The 25048-nt window shown below is 31.1% G+C and overlaps 1 protein-coding gene across 1 annotated transcript; it reads right to left on the bottom strand.

Moving 5' to 3' along the window:
- Positions 1-6225: 6225 nt before the first annotated feature.
- Positions 6226-21937, bottom strand: LOC100164660 (lactoperoxidase). Its single transcript, XM_001948913.5, has 13 exons — positions 21786-21937; positions 21563-21673; positions 19104-19274; positions 17955-18184; positions 17615-17788; positions 17339-17503; positions 11599-11823; positions 11389-11516; positions 9672-10046; positions 7395-7767; positions 6718-6826; positions 6536-6635; positions 6226-6431 (listed from the first exon to the last, which is right to left on the bottom strand). The coding sequence occupies exons 1-13, from the start codon at positions 21788-21790 to the stop codon at positions 6288-6290; spliced, it is 2310 nt and encodes a 769-aa protein (XP_001948948.1). The 5' UTR covers positions 21791-21937; the 3' UTR covers positions 6226-6287.
- Between the last annotated feature and the right edge of the window lie 3111 nt (positions 21938-25048).

Genomic DNA, 25048 nt, shown 5'->3' with positions numbered 1-25048 from the left:
GTCAATTAATTGATCATTGTATAACATATATTATTACAATTTGTAATAAATTCAAGGAGATTTATTAAAAAAATGTCTCGAATACCCGTTAGAACAATTAATAATACGTTATTAAGTAATAAAATAAACTGTTATATAAGTATTAAACATATATAATAATAATAATAATTTATTTAGCAAAGCAATACAATTTTGTACAATATAAATACAAATAGGTATGGTATGTGTTTGCAACTTCCTATAACAGCATAAATAATAATTTTGGAATTAAGATTCAAATTTAATATGCCATTAATATAAATAATAAAATAGGACCAAGGACCGTATACCTTGAGGAACACCATGTGAAATATGTAATTGATTACTGTATATATTATTTATTTTTACTAGTTGTGTGTTCTTTTTGATAAATATGATTGCATTAGATTATAAATGTTCCCTCTGAAGCCAACTTAAAATGCCTTTTTTAGAAGTAAAACATGATTAACGCTATTAAATGTATTTTTATATCTAAAAAAATACTTGAAGTTTTACTATTGGAATCTAAGGATTCGTGTATAAATTTATTGAACAGAGATAACTAATAAGACATCATTAGTCGATGTATCAGGTAAGAATCCAAACTGATTTGTTGAGAAACATTATTTTTTATTCGGGAAATGTATTATTCTACTTTTTATGCACTTTAAAAATATAAATATTTAAAAAAAAAATAGTGATAGCGCTATTGGGTGATAATTACTGCATTAAAAATATATGATAATAAAGGGTAAAATATTGTCTTAGCATTTTTTTTGCCACGGGCGGCATTTTTCTTCGGGCAAGTCACGGTGTCCGCAGAGATATGCCGCCATCCCCTACCCGGACATACGAAGAAACCTACGGGTGCCGTAGAAACCTACGGGTGCCCAACTTGAAATTCTGCTAAAAACATGTTTCAACCAACCCCCCCCCCCACTATAAAACAAGAAAAACAGCTAATATCCATAGTTGCCGGGCTTAAAGTTCAATAAAAAAAAAAAAAGTTTTATCTTTAACTTTATTAATGTGATATTGACTTAAAGAAAAGTGAATCCGTAATATCACAGTTATTATTCAAACACTTCCGAGGTATTTCGACGAACCCATTTCATCTAATATTTTACTCAATATCACTAGCAACTCTGAAAAAAAATATATTAAAAATATCACAAAATGTCTTTTTCATTTTCTATTAAATTACCATAGCTTTTTATGCCTTTTATGATGTATTTATTATTTTTTTTTACCATATTCATCTCAATGGCAGTGCAGTGTATGGCCGAGGGTTATGTTAAAAACAAAAAAATAGACGCACAGAAGCAAAATAAGATGTTTGATATAGGTATATTATATAGATATAATGTATATAACCATTAACCGGTCCAGTTAATCTAGATACTCGGATTTTTAAAAAACACTGGTCCGAAAACTATATTAGATATATTGAAAAATCTATAGTTTTCGGACCTCTGTATATTGTGCCAAGACGAACTTGACGGGTTATAAATTATAATACAACTATATTCTTATGCATGCAGCGGTCACCAAATGACGGATCTCGGATCGTACTTTACCTGGCCTGTAGACGAAAAATGTATTTTTTTTTTTTTTAAATGTTCAAAAAACAAAAATATTTTTTTCAATTCTACTGGGTCCATTTAACGTTTGTAATGATAGAACTCTTTATAACTAATGGCTAACAAGAGTTTCATCATAATAGTCCTTATCCTTGTATATATAATATACACATGATATTGTATGTACAGACATAAAATCACACAGATTTTCATATTATAATAATATAGACTTATATCGTTACTCGTTATATTATATTGTTATGGCCTTATCTAAATAAACTGTTCCATCAACCATTGGTCCGATCTGGACCACAGCACTCTCCCCGCGTACGGCCTTGGTGGCAGTCATACGTGATGAGCTATAATATTATATAATTTATGTTCAGTATAATATTTTTGTGTCTTTAAATAATAAATCTATTCTTTCAAATATCTTTGATATATTAATTGTGTTCTTAATTAATATTAAACTTATTTATTCTTCTATCTTTCATCGAATATATGACAGTATAAATATATGTCTGCATTTGAATCAGGGTAAGTTAATTTATTATATAACAAAACCCTTGTATATATATATATAAGAAGGTAGTAAACTAGAGTGTGTACGTAATATATAATATACATAATAAATCATATTATACAAGTAAAAGGTGGTAAATAGGTATATATTGCACACACATCCTATATTTACATTACTCCACGTTATTAATACACGTTATTAATTTATATATAAATAACTGCAAAATTTAAATCTGACTACTATCATGGTATAGTATCTACTTGAAAAAATCTCTCTCTTTTAACAATTTCCACTGTAATAAATTAGTATGTTTAGGAGTCAATTTTGTGGAGCATTTGAAATATTTTAGAATTTCAAGTGTGCTTTTAGCTCTTACACACTAACGTTGATCATGAGTGTACATAATCATCAACGAAATGAAGAGGTGGTAAAATAAAATTAAAGTGTCAAAACTGTTGTCATTGGTTCAACATGGGTATTCACATAGGTAGTTCTTATCCATTTGTTTCCACTCGATATGAAACTAAATATTCAAAAAAACAATACATTTATTTTCATTCGCAGGCCAAAGTTATAAGTAGATACTGGAATCATAAGAACTAAAAAGGTCTTAAATATGCATGATAAAAATGACGAAATATTCTGCAATAATATGTACAAATACTATACAAATGTACAGTATAATATGCATTAAAAAAATATGTAACAAACTAATAAACATTGATAACAGCACTGTGGGTATATCAAGCACCAGATCCATTATAAACAACGGTTGCAGTTAAATGTAACTATTTCTTTTCTTTGATAGTAATGAAATACAAATATTTTTCCTAAATTAAGAATAGTAAAATGTAAACTAAGTATTATTACAAAAACATATACTACCTAAGCCATGAGTACCAAATAAATAAATAGAATAAGTGACAATTTATTGTGAAGAAAAATTAATATGATATAGACAGAGTGATTTCAGCTTTTGTAACAATAATAATTACTAACTATTAATTATTAAAGCATAATGTAAGCAATAAATAATTATGCATAAAATAGGTAGCGAAAATGTTTCTAAATTACTAAAGGTTCACTATAAATAATGGCAGTAACAATAGAAAAAAATTATTACAGATAGGTATAATAGGTTTCATTTAAATTTACAAATACATAATATTATGGTCCCAATTGAGCTAGATCAGTTCTTAATTTAGGAACAATTATAATATTGGTATTTTGCTTACAAAGTGTACCTACTATATGTATAATTTATTATATAATTCCATTATATTTATTTAAACAAAATATATTTACATATTAATACAAACTCGCAATTAGTGAAGAGTGGTTAGGTGAAGAGAGAAGTAGGTACTTACTTAACGTTGAATATTTTTAATTCTTTACAATGAAGTGATATAATTCCGGTGTCTAAATTTATAATATTACAATCACGTTATCATCATCATATTATACATAGGATTAAAATTTAGTATTTAGTATTTACCTACCATCATAGTACCTATTATAGTATTATGTTATAGTTATGTTAGATTATTGCGTAACGCGTGTAGGATACCGCCAATGACGTAGCCACTAAGGTATTTCACTATAATAAAAAAAAAAAACACTGATACTTATACAGGAACAACAAAACAATAATAATAACGCGGTCAACGGATATCGCACATATTATTGTGTTGAAACGCAAAACTAAACAATAGTCGTTAAACTAGATAACATTATATATGACCTACAGTGGCGTGGCGAACTTGAAGTTTTTCAGAGGCTAGTCTAATATTTTATATTTCACCCACTCTGCAGCTATAGCACCCGTAATAAGTAACAATTCGATAAATGCATTCGTTGTCGTATTAATTATTATTATACGATAAGTACATAATATTTAAATACTTTCAAACATTATTTTTGTTATGACTTTTGAACATTACTTAATAATATTGCATGTTGTTATTATCTTATCAGCTTGAAGTCAACACCAACACTATAATTTGTACATCAGTATTAAATTTGAAGAAATTTGATACTGACTGCACATTTTCGATATTAAGACTTTCCACTGTGATATTAATTGTAACTACTAACTACCGGGCCGTAGTTACTAAGGTACTATTATAGTTTATTCTAACTCATTACCTATTGGCGATTATACCCTGCAGTATCCACCCGCCACTCCATAAGAAACTTAGATAGGCTATCTCCTTTCGATTACCCCCTTAGTCACTCCACTGTGCAGGTACGTATAATATGCATAGATGTGGACTATATTATTATCGGTGTGTGGTAACGGTATTCGGAATAAAATCCTGAAATAAAAATACGGTAAGAAAATTGAGCGTAGGTGGATTACCTGACGGACTGTTTGAGCAAACGACCCAAAACGTGGTCTGTTTGGGCGAGTGTTTATTTCACCTAAAATACTGTTTTGGGTGAACAAGTAGTAATATTATAGTTCATAGGTATATTATTAATTTATATTAATCTAAATACTGCATGTAGCATATTGTATAAACCCACATAGCAAAATAATATTTTTTAAATATTGTTAAAATATAGAAAAACAAAAACAAAATCAAAATATTTTATTCTATTCATCACAATCTTTTAAAATATTGTGAAAACATATAGAAAACATTTTTTGGCAGGAGAAAAATGTAATCTTAAGTATAATGCGCGAACATTGTTAATTGAAAAAATTAAAAATAATAAAAAAAAATCATATGCATAATTACTAATGAACCCTAACTTTAAAAATATATCATTGGTATAGAAATATTGTAATATAGTACTTAATGTAAAGTAAAAAATTAATAATATAAAACTACATAAACATCATTATAGTGCAAATCTTTCACGAAGTTAAGAATAATTTACATTCACCCTAACGGAAATTATTATATTAATTGTTTGGTCAAAATTATTACACTCGCCCTACACCAACACCCTCGACTAACACCCAAACATTTTCTGACTATAAGCATAGACGCAATTGGGGGGTGGGTAGTCTTGCCCACCCAGTTGTTTTCGTAACCCCCCCCCCCCCCACCAGTTTTTAGTCATATTTTAGTTTAAAATATTAATTATCAGGGCCTATGCTGCTGATACAATTCTAGCCCCCCAGAAAAATGTCCCTAGTTATGCCTATGAAGCTAAAAAAATCCTCGGAAACCTAATCCCTATCAGGGGAAAAAACACGCACAGTAAAGAATGTAAAATGCAGAGTGCTGCTATTACCTGTATAATATTATATTGTAATGAAAGTAGGGCTGGAATATTGGTGCAATTAAGCAATTTGCATTGTTAACCAGTCTCATCTTATTGCATAAAATATGTTTCATGTGTTTTTTAATTTTAATAAGTTTTTTTTATGGCATTAGATTACCAGCCCTAATAATACGTATCTTATGCGTATAAGTAAGCCATAACATTGGTATAAAAAGTGCCCTTGATTAATTTTAATTTGTAAACATTTATTAATATTATAGTTATTGATGTTCTTTTTATTTTTTGATTTAACCACTATTTACTTTTATCTATTTATGAGTTATGACTATCGACTGGGTATGATAATATTATGCATTTATGCACATTGCAAGAACTTCTATAAGTAAATGCAGTGTTTACATTATGGCTTCTTCATTTACATAATAATTATTAGGTACTAATAGGGGCTGTTTTTTTCAATGGATTTTCCCCCCTGTAGATTTATGGTAAAATTGTCATTTTGCAGTGATAGACGATAGTTTATTTTTGTGTTAGGAAAGGTGTCTTTCGCACTTATTGACGCGCATGAAAGCGTCTTGCAAGCTTTTGAATAACTCGTCCGTCAAACACTTTTCGACGAATTATTCGGTTTAGCAGTCACGAGGGTGCGTGTATACTTCTTAAACATAACTTAAAAAAGAAACTATCCCCGTTATGTCATAAATATGAAATATATACAATACATCTCAAAGGTTTTTAGGATATATTCAGTAGGACTCTAACAATACTAAAAAATTGTTTTCATTTCATTTTATTAGAATGTTTCTTGTTTTTTTTTTTATTGGCTTAGACAATTTTATATTTTAAATACTTAACAATATACAATAAAAATTCTTAAAACTAAAATGATAAATAAATAATAAATTATATAGTTATTACAGTTAATATTATTTTTATTTCCATGAGTTTGTAGGTTTTGATGACGATATGTTAACAGCTATTGCTTGGATGAACTTATGTAGAGTATCGTCCTCTTTGTTCCATTCATTTATTTGAACCTTGTGTATTTGTGGATTTAGGTTATTCAAGTTTGGTACCTTTAATGAGATGGGGCGAAACACAGTGTTATAATATATATATTTTTATAATGGCTAAAAATACTTCAAAATTCGTACAAGACGTGTGTTTAGAAAATACTCACTTTCTTTTTGATGCTGCTGCTACAGCAGCCTGTATATTCTTTCCAAGCCCATAAATCTATCTGTGGTAGTATGTGTCCTTTACAAGAAACCCTGTTGTTCCTGAAAATTCGATCGATCAATTTTAAAGGTATACAAAACAAATGAAAATTAAAAAGATATTTATAAAAAAAATAAAACATACTTTTGTTGCGACGGCAATTCCAAAGCGAACGGTTGAATTGTTACAATATTGTCGCTGTTGTCACACAACACTCGCGATAATTTGATTTTTTTTATTTCCGTCAATTGCTCTGGAAAAATACATAACGGTATATAAACTGTCAAGTGTCATCTATATATATTTATATATTATATTTTATGTATAATAATCAATGTACGTTTGTATGGGGCTACTTATAGCGACTTGGAAACTACTAAACCGCGATTGGCACCAAATTTTGCATTCCTCGAGATTTGAGAAGTGTTCTTTGCAACATTTATAGGATAGCTATATACCAGGCGTATAGCCAAACCGTGGCTCGCGTCTTAACATATTCACTAATATAATAGGTACCTATTATTCCTTTTCCTGTTCTTTTTTACTACTGACCTCCCCCACTATAGATTGGATATAAGGTGGCTCACGAAAATCGAATATCTTTTTTGTTTACATTATATATAGGGCTATTGTATACGATTATAATGTATGACTCAATTATTATATAGAATTATTAATCCAATTTAAAAAACTGGAAATTTAATGCAATACATCTTTATAGATTAATAATAGTCAGTTTTGTTTCCCGCGGCTTTTTTCCCGTAGAATTTTTTCCTATATTCGATAAAATAATGACGTATTATAACATATTGGACTATTACCTAGCGTGAACGAGTTCGGTAGACCGGAGTTCTCGTACCAGAACCGGTCGCCCTTTTTCAGATCGCTAAACGTCTTGGCTATGATGCACCCGAACGTTGGTCCAACGATACTGTCGTCGATTGACCTTTCCGACACGCCCGCGGACCACAGGTCCACGTCCTCCGGAGTCGTGTAGAGGTCGTAGTACGCCTTCACTGTGGCGTTGCTGATGTCCGTCAGCATCGAGCTCCATGTCTTGATTGCCGGTAGCTTGCAGTATTGCCGCCAGGCCGAGTAGCTGGGTATCCCGTGTTCCCGGGCCCGTTGTATGTTGATGGACGCCAAGTCCTTGCCGTAATCGTTGGCTGGTTCCTGGAACAGGTGGTTGGTGACCTGGGCCATCCGTCAAACAGAACCGCGGTATTAGTCAACGTTATTATGGTGTATCTATGTATAATATTATATTATACAATCGCTAGCTCGTGACGTATAACGTTATGGCTGACGGTAACCACCTATCTCGTTTGTGGCCATGTCTTATCGTATATCGTTTACATTATTGATTGTATTATTATTTTTATTTTAGTCTGCGAGCGTATAGATATATACAATATAATAGATATCTGGTATAGTGTTAATTTATCGTACTACAACAGAAATAACTGAGTAAGTAAATTCATAATCGTCACAAATAAATTATTTGGTATATATTTCGTATGAGTAGGCCAGTAGGGTAATCACAGTATCACACCAAGTGAAAATGTCCCATTCAAATATCTCGATTTTACATTTTAAATTACAAGGAGATCATACAGTCTTTGACTTCAATTTATCGGTTACACATTTTTGAATATTATACACACATTATTATACGACACGTTGGCTATACTAAAAAAAATGTGTTATAACGATTTGATAACAAATTACTAAATAATTACATGTGAAAAAAACACAATTCAATAAGGATATTAAAAAAATATAATAAATAAAAACGGTTCATTAGTAACTGAATAAATGTTATAACCTTCAACTTAAACAAATAAATTAAATATGTCTTATTCAATAGGTATTTTTAAATTGTTAAAAAAAACATGACAGTGCAGTCAATATCTATGATAATAACGTGTATCGGTGTATATGGTAAATATTTTGGTGCGATCGATAAATTGATGGTCAAAGACTCCGTAATCTCTCTTTAATGTGTATATACGGTACAACCAAGATTTTTGAGTTGGACATTATCGTGTGAACATGGCGTGATTACCGTGGTTAAAAATGAAAATGGGCTGTGAACGTACAGTTATAATATGTACTACTTTTATAAATAGTATATATTTTTGTTATTAACTGCAGTTTTACCTCCAACTATGTCAGAAATTGAAAAAGTATTTTAGGTAGACAAGCAAATGTATAGAAAAATAATCCGCAAGTTAACAAGACTTATCAGTCAAAGATTATTCCCAAATAACTATTTACATACATTCCACAGTCAAGGTTTTGTACATGAATTAGAAAATCGGATAACAAACCACAAATCAGTGTTTGAAGTAGGTATAAAGGTATAGTTAAAAAATATTTTACGTTTTGTTAATCGCAATAACACACATTACAATATTACCTTATCGATTAAATTAATATATATTTTATTGTAACAAAAGTGGCTATAGAAAATCGGGAGAAAAAAATATAAACATTTTTTTGAACCTATAATAATATTGGTGCTTATAATTTTATTGTAGAATCTATATCTAATAATATTTATTTATTTAAACAAATTTTAATATCAGTTTTCAATATCTAAGTATCATTTAGGTACCTATACATTATTATTTAACCTATACATTATTTTATGGAACGTAAGGTACACATGATTAAATGAATAATGACATTTTTATGACACGTCTTGTGCAAACTACTGATCAAAAAATCTAATCTAATTTTGAACTTAAAGTTTTAAGCTTTGATTGTAATCATAATATTTTACACTATTTAGCGATTTAATTGTTTTAATAATTCTCCACATAGTTTTAAATTGTTTTAATAATTCTCCACATGGTTTTATTTTCATTACTTACTTATTACCTACCTGAATATTTTATTCGTCGAATTACAAAAAATATTAGAAATAAATAGGTAATTAATTTAATAAGAATATTTTTATCAGAAAATATGTATGGGTATTTATGTTAATAAATTAATGATAATGTTATTGATGATATTATACCTATCGTGGAAGAAAAATGTCATAAATTCGTGGGGCGAGAAAAAAAAACAAGTTTGACCCGTCTAGCACTCACTTGAGACGTCACCGCGTCGTCCATGGCCTGGGACGCTTGGTTGACCATGCCCAGTAGATACTGGTCCAGCCAGCCGGGCTTGTGCAGGTCGTATGGTTGCTGGAACATTTCGCTGAACCGCCTGGAACCCAAAAACTTGTGACCGGAACTCCAGCGTTCCATGGCGTCGGGTAACAGCGAGTGACCAAACCGGAAGGCGGCGGCGCCGAATGCAGCCGGCACCGTGATGTCCGCATCCGGGTCGTAGCTATTACCAAACCCTTGTGTTGTGAGCTCCAAACCGTATTTTTTCATCGTGAACTTGCCCAAAAGCTTCGGCAGGAATTCGTTGTAAGTAATGTGCTGGACTATCGCGCCCACGATTTTTCGCGATTCCTGTAAAGGCGTGCATATCGGCACGAAACGAATGTGAATATACTCGCACGCAAAAAATAATATACATAATTACAATATAATATGATGAGCCGTCATATTATATCGTATCGCGGACGGTATTTTATTTTGACTTTTAGGTAAATTCGCTTTTTAAATTTTTTTTTTCTTGAATAAAACTAAATTGTTGTGGATTATGCTATATCCACCAAAAAAATAGATTGTTAAATACCTAAGACACAGTGGTTATTATAGTATTGTATCTTCTATGTTAATAAAAGGCAATTCAATACACATTTTTGGGAGGAAAAGAACGTGTGGTGATATGTCGCGAATACAGTGTGTGTGTGTGTGTATAAGCGACCACAGTCAAGTCTTTTACACTCGTGATTCTGAAATTTGGTACATAGGTAATCCTACACTCGAGACTGTGCACCTCAAAGCTAATTTACAAGTTTTTAGTTTTAAGAGGAGCTCACGCTTAACGCAGGGATATGCTGGCTCATGAAAACGAATATTTTTCTTTGTGTAAGGTTTCCATCGGTTATACTAACCGATATTTTAAATTTGTTCAAAACCGCCCAGATTTTAAAATTGTTAGCAAGTTTGACCAACCAAGGTCATTCAAATACTCATGATATCGATCATCGGTGTTAATCTATAACTTATATTATCGTCTTCAGCAGGGTCGTAGACAAGGGGGGGGGGCGTGAGGGTCAGACCCCCCCATTGGTTTTTTATTACCTTAGTAAAAAGATTGGAGAGGGTGGGGTATTTTCCAATTTTCCCCTTTAATTTGGCTATTTCGTTTTTTTTTGATCCCCCCTTCATAAATCATGACTACGCCACTGGTCTTCAGTATTCAAAAAATAACACTTTGGCAACTAGGTATATTAGCTGTACCGCCTATATACGACACTAAACAATGGATAAGCAATAACCAAAATATTAAATGTTTATTAGTAATAACTAATAACAAATAACTATAGTAGACTCTGCTAAGCGAACGTCGATATCAATAACGAATTTCTACAAACAATTTTGGATATTTATATCATTGTAATCTTCACACTCAGGCACCGCTATAATAATAAACGACAATATTATTATTATACGCGTACCCTGTATGTATGATATTGATGTACCTAATTACAAACTACGCAAACGAAATAAAATTGTAGTAATATTGACATTTCATAAAGTAAAAGATTTTAACCCTGATAGTTTAACGCCTCAAACGTGTATGTTCTGTATAGACTTGGCGTACCTAAAATATGTTTATTTTTTTGAACGTAAATGCATTGCATGACACTAATTAAATTTTTTATTAATTAAGATTCGTTACCTGATATAGTCGTTCGTCGTCCCAGTGTGGATTGACCGTGCACAGTTCGTCGGCTATTCGGTTGTGTTCTCGAGTGAAAATCGTGTGGAGCACGCCTAGAGCCAGTTGTTCGTTCACGCGATTGTCACCTACATATGCATACAAGTAAAACGAGCGTTGTTTAAACCGTATACAACCCGAAAGTTAATAATAAAATATGATAATATATACCGGCCAGGAAACAATAAAGGTCCGGGTGAGGTCTGATGCATCCGTCGTCCGGTTGATCCTTCTTTGGAGGCAATATTGGCTTGAGCCGGTTACCCGCCAGTACCGGGACCATGGTTAATTTTCCACCCTCGAACGACCGGAGTTTATTTGCCAGATTTTCGTTGGAACCGTATATGAAGTTGGCGTCTATTGGCGATGTCAAAGCGTTGGTCTGGACACGGGGACCTACAAATAATAATAATCTATAAAATATATATAATGAATAATTCTTATTAGTTATTATTGTTTGTCCTCTATAGACTCAACAACTACCAGACCGTTTTCAATATAATATATACCTAAGTCATAACTATATCATAATATATCAATAGATTTCTCAAGACTTTTGGGGTGCACGAGCTTATTTTTTCAACTGACATATCAGGTTGCTGTAAGACGGAAACCAATAGAAAGATAGTTTAATTATAATCCGTACAAAGATCTTAGTATATATATATACTAATATTATACAGCTAATAATAAATAAAATGTATAAAATATGTATAAAAATAACATATATTATATTATATTATACATTTATAGTTTATACCTACATAATATTACTATACATTTTTGTACTAATAGTCAAAGGAAGTTATGTCGATTTATAACGATCGACTATAATGTAATAATTGATAACCATTGACATCTGGAAACGAACATTTCAGTATTATTTGAATTGTTAGGTAATCAATAATATAATTAAATTTCATTTGAAAACGATCAGCTCGCATTCAAAACCCTTAGTCCCGGTTAAACAATATTATCATTTTTATCACAAATATGCAAAATGTTTGCCATTTCATTTTGAGATTGGTTAATATTAGCTACCTGCCTACTCGTGTTTTCTCTGTATCTCGGTACCTACCAATATATATTTTGAATCAGTTGTCCGGATTATAATTTTACCATTCGATTTAAGAGACTGCATTAGCTACGTTATATTTTGAGTTTTATTAACAATCGTATAATATAAAATTATAACAGGCAAATTTTCTTGCACGAAACCGAAAAATTACGCTGAAAATACGTGATAATTTTATTGTTCTGCGATCATTAAATGTTGTCGACTATATCAGTCACACTCAATAATACTTGTGTGCCAGCAATCGACCGGCCGCTAAAAACCATATTATTCTCATTTCTGTACCTACGTTGAAATTAAGTGCGCGTAATAATAATATAAATATATAATATACCTACGAAACAATATGTCCTGCCCTGTTTAATTGTATAATAACACGTACCCATATTGGCTATCATAATAATAATAATAATAATAATAATAATAATGATAATAATAATACCAAGTGTATTCCAAATGTGTTAAATAATATTTTGACATTGAGAACTCTGTTTAAAAAACCAACACATCGTGGCCGGCGATCTCAGACATTACGGATTTGGAACTACATACATAGTTATCACTTATCATAGTTATTAATTATTATACTTCGCTCGTCTAAACTTTGAACTCACAACTAACAAAATTGCTCGTCCGAAATTTTTGAAATATGTGAAATTTAAAATGTACGTTATTGTTCAAAAAAGTAAAAATTCAAAAAATGTTTCCAAAATTGTTCTTTTATAATGAATTAAAACGATGTAAAAGAAATAAATTAAAAAAGTTATTATTTTCTGAAATAACGAATGTTTTACGTTAAATAGATCACACCGTAGTTTATGATACGTATTTTAAAGAACCGCGTAAGAATTAAAAAAACGGTGGATTACCGACAATATTATACTCTAAATGTATTGTATTATATTTTTATTCAATATTCTCATACTCAACCAATATAACAACAATAATTATATTTAGGAATTTTGGCAAACGTGTAAGCCGTATAGTCGCCCGAGTCGACTGTCGTTTAATTATCCATTACACAATAATGAGACGCCAATAATCGTCCAACTCATAAACCAACATAACGTCCCCGTTTCATCTAAGATATCCGTGTAGAATATAATATAATATCTATATAATTTTAAACCCAAATATAGCGCATATTTTTTTCAACAATGACATTTATAATATGATGTTAGTTTCGAAATGTAGGTAGTTGGAGAAAAAGTTTCCCGAAATAATCGGTTTGTGGTCTTTGTCGAGGATGCATCGAATAATAAATAATAATTTTAATACTGTAATAATACAATATTCTCGTATATACAGTCTTCGAGTCTATAGTGCGCAGGTGGTACGATTTTATTCGCCGTATTATTATTGTGGAACGACGGACGAAACGATTAACGACCGGAGGCGCTGCTCGACGGGACCGCGTACGATTGCCAATCCCTTTTCGCAACGGGTGGGAGGGGTGGGGAGGAACCCGATTTGTTCTCGTCGCAGGGGTTCGGTCGGTTAGCAGATGGGTGAGGGGGCGTCCTCGATCGTTCTCTCTTCACACCCACCCACTCTCTCACCCTCTCTCACTCAATCACTCTCTCTTTCTCTCTCGTTCACTCTCCCTCTTGCTCAAATACTCACTTTCTCTCTGTCACTCACTTACTCACTCACCTCTCTCTCCCTCACTCGCACTGCACGGTAATCGGCGGTGACGTCACGAAGGGGCGCAAAAAAAAAACGTAAATAAAATCTATCGGTCCGGAAAATTAATAACGGAGCCGACGACAACGGGGTGGGACGGGAAGACGCGCGACCGGTCGACAACGTCTGCGCGCGGTCGTCTTGCATTGTGCGTGCGCGCGCGCCCGCTCGCGTTTGCGTGTTTAAGAAACGCGAGCGAAATGTTAAATGTTGCACCATCGCAAAACACCGCCGAAAGGGCGTCTTGGCCTACTAGGGTCGCAGCCGGTGCAGGCGATCGGGGTCCGTTTGGCGAATTCACCGCGGTTGCACGTCATCGCGTCGTTGACCGTCCGTGACCTTCCGACGAGGGTCCGTCGTCGCCACGCATTCGCCAAAAGGGACTGCATCCGCCCGCCGGCAACAGGGCTCCATGCGCAGACGGCTACCGGGGGTGGTTCGGCGCCGCCGCCGCCGACCGTCAAACCCTGCGAAAAGGTCTCCGGTACCAGGGTCCCAGTCGGCAGCCGCTCACGGTTCGCACTACCCGTGTCCCGTAGTTGTGGTGGTGGTTATTCGCCTGTTATGGTGCATTGTGCGGGTATCGGTTTTAGAGGGCCTCGACCGTTTGAACGCAGCGGGTGACTCTTTTTACCCTAAAACTACCTCGGGTGACGGGTTTATTTGAGCCCACTTTTCTTTAGCCCGCTCGAGCGCGTGTAACCCTTGTATCCCTTAGTGTTATGAGTGGGTATCTATTATATACATATGTGTAAAATTATTTTATACCGGTGTTAAGAAAAAAAACTATTTGTTAATATTATTAGAAAATTAATTTGATATTTAAGAATATATAGTTTACTGCGTGAATTTAAACTTCATTCTTCACAATTAAAATTATTGCTAGTCACTATATATAGGTATATCAGGGTTAGTATCTTGACTTTAAATATTAATTTAAATAATTCTTGAATTATTGTTGTATTCAAAATATTTTCCGAAATTATGAAGACATTATGAAATCGGCCATTATTAGTTTTATAACCTTTGTTGATAATTTAAGATTTTATACCATATAATAGTAGAATACCGTATAATACAATACAAAAATAAAATAGGTATCGTATGTTAACAATATTCTAGAATTACCACAGGTCATATGAACTTGATTCGGTTCTACAGTTTGTTTGTGTGTGGATTTTTAGAAATACGTATGCAAAACAAGAATTACTGTTATTTTACTATCGATATTATTATTATTAGACACGTCATTTATACGCATATACAGATTGTACAGTTTAAATGATATATCATAAACGTATAGGAAATTGAAGGCTCTATAAATATTAGGTCTATAACTAGACGAGGTAATGAGTATAATATACTATATTATATTATGTCTATATTTATTATAATTCTGGTGGCACTCTGACATTTATACCTATAAGACATTAAAAAAAATAATATTTTATTTTATGAAAATTATAGGTGAGGCAATACCTTACTTCCTTCACCTACCTCACACAAAACAAAACGATCACTGGTATATACGTGAGTGTGTGACTACACGACCGCCGACGGTGTCAACACGCGACTTCATCCCTTTCCGACCACCCCCAAGGTTATCCGTCGTAAGCTCAGTGGTGGTTTTAGAGTTAAACAAATTTTAACACGCGTCCTAATTTTGTTTCCATAAAATTTAATTTGTCGTTTCTATCGGTTTCTCTCCGTGTGTTAAATAAATAATAATAATTATATTAATAAAGAATAAGAATTTTGTGTATTTGGATTCTCGCCGTCGAGTGCGCGATTTTTTTTATCACCTTTTCGCCCCACATAAAAAGTAAGTATCGCCTTTTTTTTTTTGCATTCGTCCGTAAATTATTAATATTTATTAGGTATATGGTTGTGGTCAAACTATGTTATCGACTTATTGTCGTCGTTTTAATTAATATATCGAAAGAGAGAAATAACTCGTTACAGACTACAGAACTTGTGTTAAATTCGAGTGATAATAATAATTTACGTCCTTTTATTTTTTAATTTTATATCGCAAAACGTTCGTTCGAAATAAAACAATTAGTTGTGTGTATAGTGCAGAAAAATAACGTATATACCTAAATCTAAAATAGAACCGCCATCTTCATTCGCGTATTATGTACAAATACATGCGGTATATTGATATATCATAGTATGACCATGGTATAGAAAATCATGATAATAGTTGATGTAGGTTATACATTTATATGATATAGATACCTAGTACCTATGCGTATTCTAAATCGTTCGTGAAATACGAAAGAATCCTGAAAATTACTTAGACTATAGGGATTATTCATACCCTAAAAAACATTGTAATGGTATGAAATTTTTTTATGCCCTAAACATGGTCTTAAAATATGAATAGAAAACTGAAATATTTTGCAGTAGGTACCTATATTTTTCAAAGAAAAATATTTTTATTACTAAAGTAGAAAATATATAGTATACATATATGTATGTTGTTATAAACTTCAAATGTTAAATATTTACTAAAGTTGGTTTAAACTAGAACGTACAGTTATAAACTTATAACACTTAGTCTACGCATTGACCATAACGATTAAAGAACATAAGATCGACGGACTAACACAGGCCAACTAAAGTACCTTGGACCCATATTGTCATATATGAATCAATATATAGCTATGGAGTCTGTGTGTAGATAATAGAATAATATCGGTGGTTCATAATTTCAATTAGTATAGATAATAGATTTATAAATCGATTATTCTTTCAGGTATGTGTTTAATTTATTTGTTCAATAGAAAAAATTAAATGCCAACATAAAATTAAGTGTGAAATATGCACTGAAAATGTAAATATAACAAAATATTGTTACCACCAACAGCAGAAAAAAGTTGAACATTATCATTGAGTATATATATTATATAAATATATATAATATATACTCATTACTCAATGATATTATGCGAAATATGGAAAATAAATTTACTATATATACTCCCCTGGTGTATTATGAAATACATTTATATATCACTAAGCTATAATATTATGTTTTGAACATTAATATTATAGAAGACATGCCCTAAAGATAAACCCCTATATAAGGCCCTATCCTTAATTAATATTTATTAGTAATAAATTATTACTATTGTATATTAAATCGATTACCTAGAGGACAATCGGTACTGACGCCGGCCAGTGATCTTATCATGTCGATGCACCTCTGACGATGACTGCCCACAAAAAACTGATCGTCGATCGGCACGTTGATCGGTATGCAATACGGATTGTTGGCTCCCGAACAACATTTGATCTCTTGTCTGGTGATCGGGTCTGCAGTAATGTGAAAGCACATTTTGATGGAACGTATAAAATATATATTTGATTATACAACCCTGCATATTTCTGAAATAGTGGTGCGTACGTTTAAATCGCGAAATATACCTTTGGTTTCCGCAGTGAGAGTGAGATCGTGGTCGATGAGCTGTCCAAAGGCGGCAAACAAAAACGTTATATCAGTGCGATGTGGTCTAGCTATGTCTTTGTGCACGCGGGCAGAAACGGACCTAGGATTGGGTAACGGAAATCCGGTTATGCTCGTCCTGATCGACTTGATACCTGAATATGCGGAAGATTTCGTTAATAATAATAATAATAATAATACAAATAATAACTATAATTGTTATGATGTTGTTTTTTTTAAGTTTAACTGCGATTAGATACTGCGTTGCGAACATCAACACTTACGAGAGATTTAAACATAATTTATCGATAAAAAACTTACCGTCACCATAATCGGGTGGTAGAAGTCTTTTAAAAGGTAATTTCGCAGCGCCCCAATGTGGATGAACAAAGTTATTACATCTCCCGTCGATCGAACGGAACCCGATTCCGTCTCCACAATCATTTCCCGGATACGTTTTTAGCTCTTTCGGACAGTATGCTCCAATATCAGTGTTTTCCGTATTTATAATTGGTAATAGACTTCGCACTTGATCTTTTGTTAGCCCAAACCTAAACCAAAAGTTGTGTTTTTAATAGTTTCAAAATTAATGAACGCAGTTTACCGAGTGATTCACCAAACACACTCCCAGTTTTTCGTTTTTAATAAATTTATTCAAATTTTGATTCTTACAACTTTAACCTATAGGTACCATTTTTATTCCACTCAAGAAGGCCCTAATACAAACCTATTTTTATACAATTATACATATAATACCTTTTTACTTTAATTGTCAATCAGGTGACTTGTTTTAAAAACGTTGATGTATATAAATCAAAATTCAAATTAGTAGTTGCTGATTAAAACGAATATGCTAAGGATAATTATAGTCCTTAAAAATGGTTCTACAAATATATAATATGTAGGCAATATTAGACCTATTTTTAATACTATAAATAAACACTAGGTATAGGAAAATTTTAACAAATTTTAAAATGTCGATAGATTATATAAATTACTAATATTTTCAAATAATTATTTATCATAACCATAAAATTATCTTAAAAAAATTCCAAGAAATCAGTATTTGAATCAATTCATTATTAAAGGAAGAATAGGGGTGAGTACCTATGCTTTGTGGACCACTGTGTATAAATGTATAATATTTATCAATCTATTATTATTATAGTAATATCGGAATAGCTACATAAGTACTAGATTTTAAGATATTATTTTAAATTACTATTTACTATAGTATCTACAGTAGTCACTAGTCAGTAATACTTACCTTTAATTTATTTTAAGATAATGTTATAAGCTTAACAACTTTATGACAGTATTCATTGGTATGCTATACGCATTAGTATAATATTTTGTATTATAATAATATCGACGAAAGTGATTTAATATAAATTATATTAAATAATGAAATAAATGTAAAATGGTAAAAACTATTTATCTTAATATTATAAATAAATGTTAAGCACTGACCATTCGCATAAAATTCTCGTTGTTTCTTGAATTACATCGCCTAAATTATCCAACTGAATGTCCGTTAGATCGTTGGTTCCAGGCTCTATGCCCAATACTCCTCTGCATGCTTCATGGAAAGCTTCGGAAACATTGGTATACGATATACATTTTTCGCCATAACCAGTTGGTCTGTAATATAAGACAGTATTATACTAAACCTTAACTTCAATTATAATAATTGCTGATTATGATATATATATATATATATTTAAAAAAAAAACGATGAAATATTTTAGAAAAGTCATATAAAATATAAAGTTGTAAAGTTAAAATTAACATTTAAGTATACGAAATCAAACTCAATATACTATATTTAATTTAATTCCTGAGATAAGATTAAAATCATTTAAAAATAAGATAATGAAAATGTAATATAATGTTTTGAAAAGAAACACCGCAAAAGGCAAAAGCATATGTAAAAATCAATAACAGACAGATATCCGATATCCTTGATTTATAATAAAAAAAAATAAAAAATGCCCCGAATATTTTAAAGAACTTTCTCTTTTCCGTCTCAAGTTCGAAAGAAAATTTCTAACTCTTCTCGCTCTGAACTATCATTTGATATTATATGATTACGGAAATCTCCAAAAAAATCTCTATTGTTTTAGATTACCGATTAGCACAATGTACAAAACAGTACCAATTTGTAATTATTTTCGAATTTAATTGTTGTTAATCGACTTTGTTTTGAAATTAAACGGGATGAGTTTGCAGTTTTTTCTTAAATACATTTAGCGAAATCACAACAGATCAATGTCGCAAGGGGTTCCCAATAAGTGAAATGCGCTTTAACTTTCTCCCGTTTGATAATTTTTTTTGTATAATCGATATACTTAAATTAAATAGTTGTTTATTTAAAAAGTCACAAGTCATGTGACCACATGACTATTATAAGACGAATTGTGAAAAATGTAATTTTGTTTATTGAATAATCAATACAAATATTATAATATTATATTATCTACACAATTTATTATACAATACTTTATTATAATATATAAACATTTAGAACGACGACAAATAATGCCTTAAAACAGAGTGCCTAAAGAGTAAAGGTCCTCGAGCTTTATTTTAGTATGGATTACATAGCTTTAAATTAATCTCTTTGAATGTTAATTACGCCTATACCTACATAATAGACCTGCACATAAAAAATAATTATGATTCAATAATTGTACGTAATAAAATGGCATTATTATAGTTAAATGATTGAAAGTATTAGAAACTAGGAAACCGTTATCTTTAACTTCGACTGTAATCTGTTAAGTTTATATTTTCTTCGTATTAATAGGTTGGTCCATCGAGAAAGTCCATGCTTCTTAAGGGTTATTTATTACCTATTAAATCTTTACTACCTATTAAAGTGTAAAATATATTAAATTAAATTTTTTTTATAATATATAAGCACGGTTACTGCTGTGGCTTTGTATTTTAGATTACAAGCGTAATTATAACATACCCAATTTAAAATATAACGTTTTTTAAATGTTTATTTTATAACAAATAGGTACCTAAGTACTTATGTGAAAAACAAAAACCATACCTGAGCCGTAGTTTTATTTAAAATAATGAAAAAAAAACTACTAATACTATAAAATAATGTAAGTTTGATCAGCTAAACTTAAATTGAGTCACATTGTTATTACAAACTTTATTTTATAGTAAATATAAGAAAAAATAAATATTATCCAATTTGAAGAAACGGCATTTTCATTATTTTAAAAGATAAGTAATTAATAACATAAAAAATTACCAAATACCAGTTACCTTTATTATTATATTGTATAATAATATAATATGTTCGATAAATCAGATAATGTATCATAATTAGTATGTACCAAATAGAATAATGTTTAATTATCTGTTCACTTAAATCGAAGATTAATGTTACATTGACATTTGATACTGTATGCAAATAAACACATGAACAATTTATAAAATAAAAATGTTTCGTGTTAGAAAAATAATACCTATTAATAGTTAGGTTTAGTATTATTTTATATGCAATATTTAACGATAATTTAATGATTAATATTTCAATATCCACCGGATGTGTAATAAGTAAGAACATGCAAATAATAATCCAAATATAGTATCTCTTAAATATTATTTAATATTGAAAAAAGACCTAAATAAATGTATTTGTTTCGCTTGGCATGATTAAAATATGAAATCGTTTATTTTTAACTGTAATTAAAGTTGTATTAAAAATTTGACCAAATATATTTAGGACATTTAGGTACCTACTATTTATCAAGCTTAATAATAATTAGTTATTCCATCATATACGAATTTTAACCATTCACAAGGCCAAGCAGACAATAACATTTCATCATGGAGCACATTCTAAACCATATGTCGTACCTACAACGTGCTAAAGGAGTTAAAAACTTTGAAAATGTTGTTATACTCACGGTATGTACTTGAAGTGTTTTAGAGGCAGAGCGCACTCATCGCTGTCCGATCTCCAACCATATCCCTGAGCCAACAGGGCCGCCAGAAACACGAGCCGCGATAAAGTAGTTCTAAAATAAAATCACATTCATCATCATAATATTAGTCTATTTTATGGCGCCACTGATATAAAAATCGAAATAAAACACCAGAACCGTTCGCGATTTGGTCGGCGGAACTTACCTCATTTTGCAGGGGCTACAGCACGTGTGATGATCGTTGCGTCGGGTTGCAGTCTTTTATAAAAGGTGTCCCCGCTGCCATGGGACGCCATACGGAGAGGCGGCCCGAACGAAAGTCGATTTCGTTTTCAACGTGTTGTTCGCTTAATTTATTCACAAGACATACACCAATCAGCGTGTAGGTATTGATGAAATAAAATTACGTTTCAATCGACGTTCCGGACAATTGTACACACGAATCGACATGTAGGTACGTACCTATAGGTTTAGTCTCTTGATTGCTGCTGCGGCTATATACGTTTTAAATTTTTTTATTTAAAATATAGCTGCGAAAAATCAAGTTTAATTTTTGGTTTGATCGGGTACCTTGTCAAGTTTTATACTTTTATTGAATGTTAATAGCTTACGTTTACTATATAGAACAATAGTATTTTATACAAAGTATCGAAATTTATAGTTGACAAGACTTATTGTATTGTAATGTAACATTATATGATGTTATGTATGGTAAGTTTATTGTCAATAGTCATCATAACTCATCAGTCACCATCATTAATCAATATTGAATTGATACATCTGTAATCGGTACATCTAAAATTCTAAAGTTACGACGACCATGCAGCAGTATATTTAAGCTAATAAATAATAGAAGTCGATTAAAAAATGTTGGCATAATATTATGTGGTTTGTTAGACTGTTTAATTGTATATGATTCGAAAAATATTTCCAAAAACAACTTTCTTAATTGTATTATTAGTAATTATTTTATTAGTTATTGCAGGGCTATTATACTCGTTCATGGTATCACCGTACCAGCAGAAATACAGCCGTAAAACTGCAGTTGTAATGATACACAAACATATTGTGATTCTGATAAATCATATTAGGTATAGCGGTTATAGAAATAACTAAAAATGTAAGTTGTTCGCAATAATGAATTATAAATGAATAAACTGTTATTAAAATGAAAACCAAAAGATTAGGTCAGCATTTGATACCCACACAACATATTCAAATTGACGTGTCACAGTAAATAGTATAATACTATACTATATCATAAGGACTATTCTATAAATTGTTGAGATTTTTGTACAACTTAAGGAGTGTCCTGTGGCGATACAAACTTGTAATTTTAAATAATAACCTCCCCCCTCTCTACTGTAAATTAATCAACAAATATTTTTTTTTGAAAATGTTGGCATATTAAAATCAAAATTCGAACGAGTCTCAGTTATTTAAATGCATTTACAAAGTACCTATAATAGTTCTTAAAAATGGGTTAAAAGTATATGTAACTTTGGATCTAGTATTTATTATACTCGGACCATATTTATAAATTATAAATATTGATAGACTAATATTAATTACTAAAATGTTCAAGTCATCGTAGTCCCCATATCTTTCCATCCCCTTATCATGGACCTATCATTCTTAGTACACAAAGTTATATAATTCAAAAACTAGTTGTTTGATTTTTTTGGTTTAGATACATCAACAGTTTTCAAAAAATAATTTACAGTAAAAATAGTGGTTGCAATTTGAAAAACAGAAGTTTCCATCCCAACATGAGACTCCTTAATTAGAACAAAAAATCTCAAGAATTCGAAAATATTTCAAAGTATATTTCTCAAGTGATAGTCCTCAAATATATTTAAAAACTCCAAAAAAGCAGATTTTAAATAACTGCATTATTGATGAATATAAAGGGGATGATTCTACATCCTATGTATTGTTTTATAAATATGTATATTATTTTCAATAAATTTAATGGCTTTCAATAACTATGCGTATATACGAAAACAATTTCTAATAATTGTACGAATCTATTTTTATTCTGTGAAAGTTTTCACCAATTATCTGATCCAATAAAAAATACATTTTCACTTAATGATGTAGACAACAAGTTGTTAATGTAGATATAAGTATTTTTTCTATTATCCGGAACCCCAGACAAATATTCAATAATTATACTCTTGGCATTAAATCGAATAGCGATTTAATATTATTTCTCAATAACATTACTTAATATTAAAAATAATACAATATTTTGCAATATGATGGACGATGGTATTCACATAAAAATGTTTAATAATAAACCGCATTAAATATTCAAGGGCCAACACTCGAGACTGAAAAATAATGATTTCAATATAATAGGTAGGTAAATTGTCTTATGGTAGATCAATGACCAATCCACGTTGAGGTACCTACCTAGTACCTATATATTATAATTCAATTTAGATAAATTAATCAACGTGCTATATATAAGGCGTGCCATTTTACACTTCAATGGTCGATGTGGATCAAAATAATTTGGGAGGTGAGATAGAACTAAACCAGTTAATTCCTAGATTTTGCGTTTTCATGAGTTCCAGTACAGTTCTGTTATCGGCATCGTGTTCTGCTGTTATTTATCTCAGTTATTAATGATTAGTTATAATCTATTATACTATTGTAGAAATTGTAAAATTATATGTTTAGCTGCGACAAAGTACCGCATCGGTTAGAAGTCTACAGAATTTCGGTGTAAAATGTTACAATTTTAGAATGGCAAATATTTTCATAAGAAAAAAATTAATTATATTTTTAAAGATACAAAAAAACTAGATCCATCTTTTATAAAATATAAGAGGTACGAATGAGGAAAAGAATTAATTCTCAAAAAATCTGAGAGAGGAGTGGAGGGTTGGACCATGACTCGAGTGATGACATCCCCCTTCCCCCATTACTGCCACTTTTTTATATGTATTGAAAATAAATAATTATTTTTTAACAATTGAATTCCAATGGGATTTTTCATGTGACATTGCTAAGGGCTAAGGTTTCACTGCACTGTAATGACGTACCTACTATTCCAACTGATAAAATTCCAACCGTTTAAACGCTTAGGTACCAATGTACCATAATGATAAGTCAAACACAACGTAAATAATTTCTGTAACTCAGTCACCCGTTTAATTCGCAATTCAATAACGGTACACGTGTGGAATTTACACAAATATAATATGTGTTTGTAAACTTGAATTTCATTTTTATTGTTAGGTACCTATTAATTTTATAGACTATCGAGTCGAATGTCGAATCACGTCTGAGAGATAGTATTTATAACCGTTATAGTAGACAGTAGACTAGCTAACGTTATGTTTATGCACCTATACCGTATACCGTATACCTACGTAGTACGTACCTATTGCACTGTAATTATAAGTCATGCGCGTACCTATATATGTTCTATGCATAATAATAATACTATAATCATACACG

The sequence above is a fragment of the Acyrthosiphon pisum genome, chromosome A2, assembly GCF_005508785.2.
Source record: "Acyrthosiphon pisum isolate AL4f chromosome A2, pea_aphid_22Mar2018_4r6ur, whole genome shotgun sequence".
NCBI lineage: Eukaryota > Metazoa > Arthropoda > Insecta > Hemiptera > Aphididae > Acyrthosiphon > Acyrthosiphon pisum.
The sequence above is the reverse complement of the archived record's forward strand: the minus strand, read 5'-3'. Positions and strand labels throughout refer to the sequence as shown.